At 42.6% G+C, this 12591-nt stretch overlaps 1 protein-coding gene across 1 annotated transcript in view; it reads left to right on the forward strand.

Annotated features, from left to right (window-relative positions):
• LOC137435793 (ryanodine receptor 2-like) overlaps positions 1-12591 on the forward strand; it is a 633328-nt gene that overhangs the window by 373486 nt on the left and 247251 nt on the right. The window contains exon 74 of the mRNA XM_078785085.1: positions 4057-4191. Within this exon, the coding sequence (XP_078641211.1) occupies positions 4057-4191 (135 nt within the window). The remainder of the gene's footprint in view (positions 1-4056; positions 4192-12591) is intronic.

The following is a 12591-nucleotide window of genomic DNA, read 5'->3' on the forward strand; positions in this document are numbered from 1 at the left end:
TCTTAGACCATCCCTACCGTGAAGCATGGTGGTGGCAGCATCATGCTATGGGGATGCTTACCAGTGGCAGGGACTGTGAGATGTGTAAGAATAGAGGGAACAATGAATGGAGCCAAATACAGGCAAATCCTTGAGAACATGCTTCAGAGTGCAAAAGACCTTAGACTGAGGTGAAGATTTATGTTCCGACGGGACAATGACCCCAAGCATACAGCCAAAGCAACACTGGAATTGCTTCAGAACAAGAATGTGAAAGTCTTGAGTGGCCCAGCCAAAGCCCAGACTTGAATCCAATTGAGAATCCGTGGAAAGACTTGATGATTGCTGTTCACTGATGCTTCCCATCCAACATGACAGAGCGTGAGCAAATCTGCAAGGAAGAAAGGGAGAACCTCACCAAATCCAGATGTGCAAAGCTGGTACAGATATATGCAAGCAGACTCGAAGCCGTAATCACTGCCAAAGATGCTTCTGCGAAGTATTGACTCGGGGTTGAATACTTATGTAAATTAGATATTTATGTATATCATTTTTAATTTGCAAAAATTTCTAAAACAAAATTCCACTTTGACATTATGGGGTATTATGTGTAAATCGGTGACAAAAACATCTCAATTTAATCCATTTTGAATTCAGGCTGTAACACACAAATTGTGAAACAAGTCAAGGGGTGTGAATACTTTCTGTAGACGCTGTAGAAACAAACCTATACACTAATTGGGGTCATGTTGATCCTATGTAGCCAGTGTGGATGTAATCGGTCCAGTGCTGTTGGGGGAGTAGCGTAACAACCAAACACACAAGCAAACAAACACACACCGGTACGTGAATTATAGTAAGGATTTATTATAAGATTGGTGCGGTTGGGGTTTTTTCCATTTTTTTAAGAAAAAGGCGTCACCAACCAAAAAGTAACTAGATCTACTCTGTTAATTTAAGTAATAAACAAACAAGAGCAGACCTGGTCTCAGTTGATGTTTCACCCGCTTCACTGCAGCGAGCTTCCTCAAGCCAATACACTCCGAGCCTCGGCACGTGTCTGTTTTTATTCCCGAGGCTACCACTCATTGTTGGTGTGCGAGGTCAATTGAGGAGTGTAATATATTTTGCCAAACGTTAAGCAATAAACTTCAAATCGCATCATCGATGGTCTGCTCTGCTCTTTTTAATATGTACTCATGATTTGGTATTGTATGTGTCGGGGTGAGTAGGCAAGCGTGCTCCAGATATCTTATCACCATCTCTTATCTTCCCCCATCCAAAACCTTGATCTTTTCTACCCCCGTTAATTCACCCCAGATCCACGTTTTTGAAATACCGACTTCTTTCCTGGATGTCCTCGCAGTGTCCACGTGTTTTTTTTTTTACCTCTCCCACACTCCCACCCCCTTCCCAAGCCTCCTCCCTCCCACAGATCTCCCGATGTCCTTGTTCTCCCGCTCCCTTTATCATGTTTTATGTGTCAGTTTGTCTTTTTGTGATCAACGTTAGCTCTTACACGAGCCTCGATCTTGTATACAAAAAAGTCTATTTTAATATAGCATGACCTCTTTTGAAGGAATATTTACAAAACCTGCCACGATTCAGGGAAATAGACAGGTGAGCAGATTTGTTGAATCTGAGTCCTCACCCTTGAGTTGCCTTCTTTGTATGTTTACAGGGTTCTCGTGGTCCCGTCCAACGTGTCCCAGTTGGGTTTTTCTGATTAAAGAGTTTTATTTGACGCCGATTACAGTTTTTGATATCCAATCAATGTTGTTTTAGCGAAGACAACCTGATAGATGCTGACTTGTTACCGGTTTTTGGTCAGGATAATCCGTTGTGGCCTCATGCATTCACAGTGGGACACAAAATGCCAAAAGCAATCATAATAACTGGGGACCAATTCCAGGCTCTAAGTGCAGAGAGTGGGAGTGATCCAAGCGCTCCAAGCTACAGTCATACGAGTCACAGTCTGCACAATTCATTTGTTATGGACGAATACAAGAGCATATCCGCGATGTCTGCATACGAGTGGAATAGCAATCCACATATAGCAAATCAGCAGATTCTCTTGGCATCTCAGGAAATTGAGGCCATGAACTTGCCTGCTGAAGGCTGTGTTGATATTTATTGGATGGCTGTGATACCTTGGTACTTCAATTGCATGGACTACAATATGGTTTCAGTATCCCGGTGGTAAAGTCATGTTTTGTCATCAGTTACCAGACGAGCTCAATCTCCACTGAACAGTTCCAGAAGTTCGTGACATGACACCAGCTGTCGGTACTGATCTTGTTCTTGAGTGCTGAGGTTCAGGCGAGTCCACCTGGATGAGACCTCGAACACATGCCACAGGGTTCATGGATGATGGGAAAAGCGTTGACATGATAAATCCCAAGTTCTGTAGATATTTCAGTGACCTTAAAACAAATAATTGCCATAACAGGGGCAATGACAAGCCTCGTCTGGGGTCATCTTCAGCAGCCTCACATCCATGCTACAGGTCAGCCAGGTACGTGGTTGATTTAGATCATGAGGGTGCCTCCTCACCATACCCGCATCTCAACCTGCTCTCAACATATAGCTACCACCTATATGTTGATTTATTTGAAGCTGTCACCTTCTTTCTCTAAAAAAAAAAATTGATGTTAAATTTTGGTAACATGTATAATTGCTTTTTGCCACCAACTTCTGTACTTTACTGTGAAATATGAAATACAATGTCACATTAATTAAACCAATGGGGGTATAACAAGCCTACAGGTGGGTTTATAATGAGCAAAACTCCGCTGGTGTAGGTCGCCGATGAACATCCGTTGCTGGAACACTTTGAATGCCCTTTGTATGACTTGGCAGTCCACCAAAACAGTATGCTGTGTGGCCTAATTCATTTTCTGCTTCTTTTCACTGTTATTCATTTTTGTGTGAGAAAACTTTTATGTAATATGTGCCAGATGTGCAAGTCGATGCTAAGCTCGTCGGTGTGTCCGTGAATTCATTACGGCTTCTAAGTTGTATTTCTGGCAGAGGCACAAAGTAAATAATTATTTATTCTCAGGTTCATATTATACATGTCTTTTTTTTTTCTTGTGATTTTGATTAGATACAAGGTGTTTAGGGTTAGGATTGTTGTTCCCTTTCCCCCCTTTCCCATGCATCCTCCCCCCAAGCCCTCTCCCTCCCACAGATCTCCCGATGTCCCTGCTCTCAAATGTTGTGTTTGTGTGCTTCCCCTTCTCTCCCCATCTTGTCTACCGCTCCCCCTATTATATGTTTTGTGTGTCTGTTTGATTTTTTTTGTGTGATAAATGTTAGCTCTTTCATGAGACTCGATCCTCTATACCAAAAATATATCTATCTATAATTCCAGTAATCTCTGTGTGTATGTGTGTCTGTGTGTCTGTGTCCGCTGTTTCTCGACAACCACGGGTCCGATATACTTGAAACTTGCCAGGTATATTGCTGGGGACCCGAGGATGTGCCTTTTCAAGGTTTCATATTAATCGGACAAGTAGTTACCGAGCTATGGCGATTTAGCCGTTCGCCGTTCGCTTTGGCTTTGCGAATGGACCAAACCATTTCATGTAAATAGAGGGGGGGGTTCTGTGGTCGTTGCGAATGGACCAAACCATTTCATGTAAATAGAGGGGGGGGTTCTGTGGTCGTTACTGCCACGTGGTTTCAAAGTTTTTTTTTGTTGTTGTTGTTTGCACGCATGTTTTTTTGCACGCACGTACGGGCACCCACGTACGGGCACGTCCTAGTATATATAAATTATATGAGTGTGTACTCACTTGAAGCTGCTTGGTCCTGAATAATACTTGCAGTGGAATAAAATCAGACTAAAGCTGATGTGTAGTGCAAGTGGAGAGCATTGTTCCCATTGTAATCTCTTGAGGTCTCATGAATATGATGATCCTCTGACAGGAGATCAGATCTTGATGCACCTCCTATCTCACTGTGGACTGGGTTTACCTTTCCGAAATGTGAAACTTTGGGCTGGCCATATTTACAACTTCATGGAGGATTTTTAGGACAGGTTCTGAAATAAATGTTTTCCTCTACTTTGTGCAGGCTGAATCACCTACAGTGCGATGGCAAATGAATCTGTACAAGGAGCTCTCCAGCCGTGGCGAGGGGAGCAGTGACTCAGAGTGTCTAGTCACTCGCTTACTCGTCATCTCCTCTGTACTGCACCATTTGGAACAGGTAGTGTTGGCAGTGTCACAACTTGTTAACGCAACCTTCGTTTAGTTTTAGACCACATGCGAGACAAATACCTAAATATCTGTTGACAATAGTTAAATTGCAGGATAGCTTATTTACTGGTGGACTCAGCATTGAATTTCCTCGTTAGCCTGTCCCGTGCACAGCAGGAGACGGGGTTTTGTGATCACTTTGGTCTGTCTGTCTGTCTGTGTTGTGTGTCTTTCCGGGCCATTACTTTTTTACCATGTGAGTTTTGTCATAAAATTTTCACCAAAGCATTATAATGATAATATGGAGAGGGCAAAGTAATAATTTGGTCAAAAGGTCAAGGGTCAGCATCACATAAAATCATCAATTTTCATCCAATTGACCTGAAATTTCAATTTACCATTTGGGTTTTGTCATCAAATTCTCAACAAGGGTTTATTATGAGAATACAGAGAAGGCAAAGTAATAATTTTGTCAAAAGGTCAAAAGGTCAAAGGTCAGCGTCACAAAATCGGCAATTTTCATCCGATTGACCTGGAATTTTAAGAATCTGCATATTGGGTCACAGAATTGGTTCACCAATCAAAAGCTAGAAGCTGATGACATTTTTTAGATCTAAAGCTCAAAGGTCAACGCTGCATAAAATCTTCAATTTTCATTCTGTATTTTTTTTGGTTCACGAGTTAGCAGAGTGACCACTATATTCGTCATGGGTGTGTGTCTGTCTGTGTGTCTGTCTGTCTGTCTGTCCGCAGCATACCTACCCGATGATATCATCTGATCTTGATGAAACTTGGGTGAGAGGTTGATATCATGATCTAGTTGTGTCCTGCCTAGAGTGGGCGTATTGCGCCCATTGCGGGCGGAGCGACGCCCCAAAAAGATGTGTTTTTAGGGGGTAATCGAGTTCAAGCTACATCTTCTCCGAGGGGTTTGGTGGAATCTGACAGGGGTTTCGGTATTTGGTTAGGCCAATGCCATGTGTCTAGCCCCACAGAGCTCGATTTTTCATTTTCGCCCCAAGGTCAAGGTCACAAGGTCACGAAATTTAGAAAGGTCGATTTTTGATGGTTTTATTACATTGTTCACTTCCTGATAGGGTGAAATGTCGTACATGATCTTATATTATCACATACAGCATGAAATACAAGTTTTCCAACAAATTTCAGAATCTTCGACCTTTGACCGTTGAAGGTCACAAAGGTCAAATTTTCAAAGTTGTCGGAATCGAACCGAATTTTCAGTATTGTGTAGCTAACGAACCTCATAACTGATTATACATTATTTTCTATCCCATTTCAAGGTCAGTAACCTTCGTTTTGACATTTCCAGGCCAGCACCACACACAATTACGTACAGCTGGCTCTTAAAGGCCTGCGCACGCAGCGCATTTTTTTTTTTTTTTTTTTTTTTTTTTTTTTTGTATACAAGATCGAGGCTCGTGAAAGAGCTAACATTAATCACACAAAAAGACAAACCGACACACAAAACACAAAAAACAAGGGGAGCGGTAGACAAGATGGGGAGAGAGGGGGAAGGACACAAAAGAGAGGGGGAAGGACACAAACACAACATTTGAGAGCAGGGACATGGGGAGGACTTGGGGGGAGGTGGGAGAGGATTAAAACATATGAACACTGCAAGGACTCTGGGGTGAATTACCGGGGGTAGAAAAGATCAAGGTTTTCGATGGGGGAAGATAAGAGATGGTGGTGAACAGCTGTTTTAAAGACCTGGAGGGAGGAGTGGGATTGAAGGGAGTGGGGGAGTTTGTTCCAGAGGCGGGAGAAAAGGGGAATGAAGGAGTGAAGGTGAGCAGAGAGCCTAGACTTTGGCAGTTTAACCAGAAGAGGGTTGCAGGCAGATCTTGTGCGACCTGAAGGAATATTGGGGGGACAGAGCACAGAGAGAGCTGGGGGAGCAAGGCCGGAGAGGAGTCGGTAGAAGACAGAAAGACCACCAACCTGCCTGCGGTGAGTGAGTGAAAGGCCCTCGGCGTTGACTACATCGCAGGAGATTCCAATGATTCTGAAAGCTTTGGCCTCAACAGCGTGAAGCCGAGCAAGGTGTGAGGCAGGAGCACCAGCCCAGAGGGGGGAACAGTATTCCATTGAGCTGCGGATGAAAGCCTTGTATGTGGTGAGGAGCTCAGGTGTGCCAAGGAAGGACTTCGCACGACGGAGGATGCCCAGTCGGCGACTGGCTTTGGAGGCCAGCTTGGAAATGTGGTTTTCCCAAGAAAGATCATGGCAGATAGTGAGACCCAAAAGCTTGAGCGACAGAACTTCTTGGAGAGGATTGTTGAGAAAGTAGATGGGAGGGTTGTCCAGTCGGTCCTTTCGGAGAGACATTGTAAGAGTGTGAGATTTGTCAGGATTGAAAGACATGTTCCACTTGTTTGACCAGTCTGTGATTTTGTCCAGGTCTGCAGAGAGTGAGGAGGCTGCAGACTGCCGATCTGAGGGATGAGGAATGGAGCGACAGAGAGTAGAGTCGTCAGCAAAGAGATAGAGAGGATTTTCAAGAGAGTCAGAGAGATCATTGATGAAGACCAGAAAAAGCACAGGGCCCAGAACACTACCTTGGGGAACTCCAGCCTGAACAGGAAGAGGAGATGAGAGAAACCCATTCAGGGCCACACGTTGACTACGACCAGAGAGGAAGTCCGCCAGCCATGCGTGGAGATTTCCATGGATACCAAAGGAGGAGAGTTTGGAGAGCAGAGCAGGGTGCCAGACCGTATCGAAGGCACGTGAAATGTCAAGGGAGACAGCTCTAATTTCCTGTTTGGTGTTGAGGACCTCCATCCATTGTTGAGAAAGCAGAAGCAGCATGTCCAGAGTAGAGTGACCAAGTCTGAAACCAAATTGATGATCAGAGATCAAGCCATTGGAGAAGAGGAAAGATTTAATATCTGAAGCAATGATGGATTCCATGACTTTGCTGATAATTGGGAGAAGGCTGATTGGTCTGTAGTTGCTGGGATCTGTTTTTGCACCTTTTTTGTGCAAAGCGGTGATGTTGGCTGATTTCCAAGCAGATGGCAGATGACCTTGAGCAAAAGAGAGGGTGAAGAGAACAGAAAGAGGGAGTGAAAGTGCAGAAGCACATGATTTTAGGACCCGTGGGCTGATGCCGTCAGGACCAGTTGCAGAATCAGAGTCGAGGGTTGCCAGAAACTTTTCCACCTTGTCAGGAGGAAAGGACACAGAGTCCAGGAGCAGCTGGGTATGACTGGGTACGGTGGGTACAGAGAGGGATGGGTTTGGGACACAAGATTTAGAGGCAAACACAGAGTTGAGGCATTCAGCTTTTTCACGTGCGGAGTCAGCCGTTAAGCCGTTTGAGGTGAGGGAGGGGATGGAGGGGGAACAAACACCAGAAACAGATTTGACCAGACGCCACCAGGATTTGGAAGAGGGAGACAGATAAGAGAGTTCGGTCTTGAGAATGGTGAGATATTGTTTCCTGGCTCTCCTGAGGGTGGACACACACTTGTTTCGGGCTTTGTGAAAGGAAATGAGATTTCCTTCCGTTGGATTTGCTTTCCAGGAGACGAAAGCAAGTTGTTTCAGGGCAACAGCCTCACCACAAGATTCCGTGTACCATGGACGGGAGGAAGGGTATGACACCTGAAGACGAGATGGTATAAATCTGTGCATGAGAGAGTGCCAATGTGCATTGTGCATTGGGACCCTTTGTAAATAGGCATGTACACCACATGTCGGGGGCCGACACCTGCCACGTGGGCCCCCGAACCCCCAGTCCGGGCCTGTTTCGGTTATAGTCCGTCCTTTGTCATTGAATACCGCTCACTCGTGAACCATCGTCGTCTCCTGACTTGTTTTAACTATTTTCGTCATTTTGAGCAAACGGGTGAAGAAGAAGACGTCTGAATACAAACGGACGTGGACAGGCTTTGCATTTTCAGATGCTTTCTAGTTTCCTTTTTTAACTACATTGAAGTTGGATCTATGCAGAACTGGATTTATCTTCCAGTGCCAGCAAAGTGTGTGACATCATGAAGCACAACATCCTAGGATGAGAATGTGAAGCCGATTGTAATGTAAGATCTAATGCTCTCTATCGATGAGTGCTCCTACCATGATGAACTTACCTTCTTGCCAGCTGTATAACAAGCATGAGTTCCTGAGCTCTGTCCTCTACCCCTGCACCTCAGGTTTATCCAGGACGCACACGATCTGCTAATAACCCACTACTGGTGAAACTCCCAAAACGCAGGCTCAGTCTTTTCTCCCACCTCCGAAACTTACTTCTTCACTTTGTGCAATCCCATGCTTCCCTCCAGGGCTTCAAGACGGCTGTTCACCACCATTTCGGGTCACCTCCAATCCATATACTTATCATCCTTTATACCCTCGTTTGCCCTCACCGAGCCCACCCTTTCCTTTACAGGTTATTGTGTTTTATCCCCTCTCCCTTCACCCTCTCTTTGTTTCATTCCAAGGTTTCCCGTCCTCTTCTTCCTGCATCTGTACTTCCAGCTTGTTCACCCCATGAGTCCTCCTCCCCTTCCCTTTGATTGCATTCTTCCACATTCCCATTCCTCGACCTCCTAGTGTCCCTCCATTGTGTCCCCTAAACTTTTTGTTGATGTTTCTCTCCCTTTCCACTATGTTCTTCTTCTTCTATGTTCTGGTCCATTCTAAATGCTCTTAACTCTTCCATGAGTCTCGACCTTAGATAAAAGACTTTCATGCGAGGAGTTGATGGAGGATGGGGTGATATGGGGAGGGGTGTATGACCACAGGCGAGAGACCACACACACAAACAAGAACTTGCTGCAGAGATCTTTGAAAAACGAGGAATTCTTGTCGAGATATACTTCCATGTATGTCTGCATATTGGATGGAGTTATTAGAAAGCTGTGTGTTTCCACGAAGCTGTTATACACAAAAGTATATGTCAAACATTTAACAAGATAATCTACATGTACAACGTAGAAGTGTGTGGAATAAAAAAAAACCCTGATATTAGGATTGAATTCGTGAGACAGATTGAGCTGTACGGTGTACCAGCATTTGGGGAGGGCAGATGTAATCATAGAAAGCAAATACTAATTGCAGGTTCTGTGCAGATTAAGGTGACGGTGAAAACACAGGTTTGAACTCGGCTTTTAAGTCAGGCGAATGAAGGGCTTAAAGAACAAGTTTGATGCACGTTCAAAGTTAGCTACATAATCCAAAGCTTCGAAGTCTAAAGCTTTGTGCACAGACAGGTTAAATTACATAATCACAAAGTCAATCCAACCGAGATTGGGCAAGATCAGAAATGTCCACAGCATGGCATCAGAGCTTCACTGAATTATAGAATGTATTAAGGCAAAATATCCAAATGTTCACATAACAGTAAACGAGCAAACCATTTAAATATATATATATATATATAATTATTTTTTTTATTTATAATATTTTTATATATATTTATATATTTTTTATAATTTTAGAATTTTATTAACAGGAATCAAATTCCTGCGAGGGGCTAAGTGTGAAAAAATTCTGACTCGATGCGGGGCTCGAACCACGGACCTCCGGTGATAACGCGTCAACAGCCCACTGCGCTATTGAGCCAGCCGCAATCTCCTCAGAACATTATATATATATATATATATATATATATATATATATATATATATATATATATATATATATATATATATATATATATATATATATATATATATATATATATATATATATATATATATATATATATATATATATATATATATATATATATAATTATATATCCTGCTTTGATAGCCTGTACATTAAACATTCCTTAATCAATGAGATAACATGTACTGCAAAAAAAGAAAATAGGAAAGAAAAATATATAACACGTGAAACAACTTTCACTTCCTGAAAATCCCTGTTAATTGTAAAACATGCAGGATTATTCGATATGGGATTATCATAAAGCTCTATCCACCATCCGCCATTGATGGCCATGAACAATTCAAATACGTTTCACAAGTCAAAATTTTGTGATAAAACTTATTTTCCTGCCATATAGCGACAAACTATCAGTTATGAGAAAATGGTCTGAATTATTACATCATAGGGTTTCATTTGAAGGGGTGCAAACATGTTGAGGTTATTGGGAAATGCTGATTATTAGCCCGTGCTCTGCACAGCAGGAGATGGGATTTTGCAATCACTTCTGTTTGTGTGTGTGTGTGTGTGTGTGTGTGTGTGTGTGTGTGTGTGTGTGTGTGTGTGTGTGTGTGTGTGTATGTGTGTGTGTGTGTGTGTGTGTGTGTGTGTGGTCTGTCTGTCTGTCTGTCTGTCCTGGCCGTAACTTTTTTTACCATTTGAGTTTTGTCATCAATATTTCACCAAAGCTTTATTATGATACACTACTCACAATAAGTTAGGGATATTGTGGGAGTGTGTTTATTTTTTTTATAGGGGTTAGGGGTCAGGGTATTGAAATCAAGAATGCTGTGTTTTTTCACACTCATTAATAACCATATAATTAGGACCAACAACTTTTTTCCAACATAATTAATACACAAAATCAACCACACCGAAGAACCTGCCAATATCCCTAACTTATTGTGAGTAGTGTAATATGGAGAAGGCACAAATTAATAATTTTGTCAAAATGTAAGAGGTTTTTTTGAAATTTTCCAAAAAAATCATCAATTTTCATCTGATTGACCTCAAAATTTAAGAATCCGCATATTTGGTCAATGAATTGGTTCACCAATCAAAAGCTACAAGCTGATTGTTTTTTTTAGGTCAAAAGGTCAACTGTCAAGGTTTAAAAAAAATATTTTTGTCAAGGTTTGCATAAAATAAACAGATTTCACCACATTGGCTTGAAATTTAAAGAATTTGCAAATTGGGTCACTCAATTGGTACACTAATCAAAAGGTAGGAGTGAATTGGTTTTTTATATATGAAAAGGTCAAAGGTCAAGGTTGAATAAAATCTTCCATTTTCATTTTGGATTTTTAAAAACTGTTTTTGTTATTTGAGCATACGGAAGAGGACGTCTGAATACAAACAGACCTGGACTGGCTTTGCATTTTCAGATGCTTTCTAGTTGATATTGGCATCATTGGGGAATAGTTTGATTGCATCACAAGGGTCATTGATGGCAATGCTTGGTGCGAAATGATCAAAATTCTGAACCTCATATCCCATCGATTCAGTCTGACGTTAACACTTGGAGGCCTGATGCGATTTGCTCACAAGTTACTCCAGTGCCATAACCATAAGTTATTATAAATGTACAGGCATGCTTATTCATAACTAGCAAAAGTACCCGGCATTGCCGGGTAACAATAAATCGCTTCCTGACGGGAATATGAAGAGAGGAGTGGAGGAGAGGAGTGAGGCAGAGGCGGGAAAGAGAGGGGGGGAGGAGGGTAAGGGGGAGAGGAGAGGATGGAGTTGGAGGGGAAGGGAAGGGGAGGGGGAGGAGAGAGAGTAGGGTCCCTGTATAGAGAGAGTTGCGACATGAAGAGTCTGAAAAAAATTGGTCAAGTGGTCTGTGGACGCCATGCTGTTTCCTGTCCGATCTTCACGTGTTTCTGGCCTTGCATTGAATACATACAGTCATGTGAAAAAGTTAGTGCACCCCATGTAAAGTTTTGACTTTTTCAACATATTCCAACATACAGCTATTTGATCTTCATTTCAACAATATTGAGAGATAACGGTGATATAATACAACAAATATCATGAAACATTTACATTTTGTAGTCCATTGTATAATTTAAATAAACATAAATGCAAATTTCGCATGTGGAAAAAGTAAGTACACCCCGACATTTATCACTACTTCAAATACCTAAAATTAGAATCAGGTGCACCAGCTCAGGTGCAAATGATTAGAACATCGTTAGAGAGGATCTTGGAAGAACCTGTCTTATTTAAACCTCAGACATTTCGTTTGGTTTTCTCTTTGTTGTTGAAGTCCATCACCATCGATCACACTATCCTCCTCACCCGACTTGAATCCACCTTTAACGTCACCGGCACTGCCCTCTCTTGGATTAAATCATACCTCTCTGACAGATGCCAGTTCATCTCCATCAATAACTGCAAATCCCCCACTGCTCCCCTCCCCCAAGGTGTCCCCCAAGGTTCAGTTCTTGGCCCCCTCCTCTTCATCCTTTACCTGTCCCCGCTCGGTCACTTAATCCGCCGTCATGGTCTCCAATTCCACTGCTTCGCCGATGACATCCAGCTTTTCATCTCCACCAAGTCCGTCTCCACCGACACCCACTCTATCCTGACAAACTGCATCACTGAAATAAAATCCTGGCTTCAAATCAACTTCCTCAAGCTTAACTGTGATAAATCTGAAATAATCATCATTGGCCCAAAAACGCTCACAAAATCCACCCATAACTTTGCCCTCAACATCGACGGTATCCCA

The sequence above is a fragment of the Myxine glutinosa genome, chromosome 9 (genome assembly GCF_964187855.1).
Source record: "Myxine glutinosa chromosome 9, kmMyxGlut1.1, whole genome shotgun sequence".
In the NCBI taxonomy this organism is placed as follows: Eukaryota; Metazoa; Chordata; class Myxini; order Myxiniformes; family Myxinidae; genus Myxine; species Myxine glutinosa.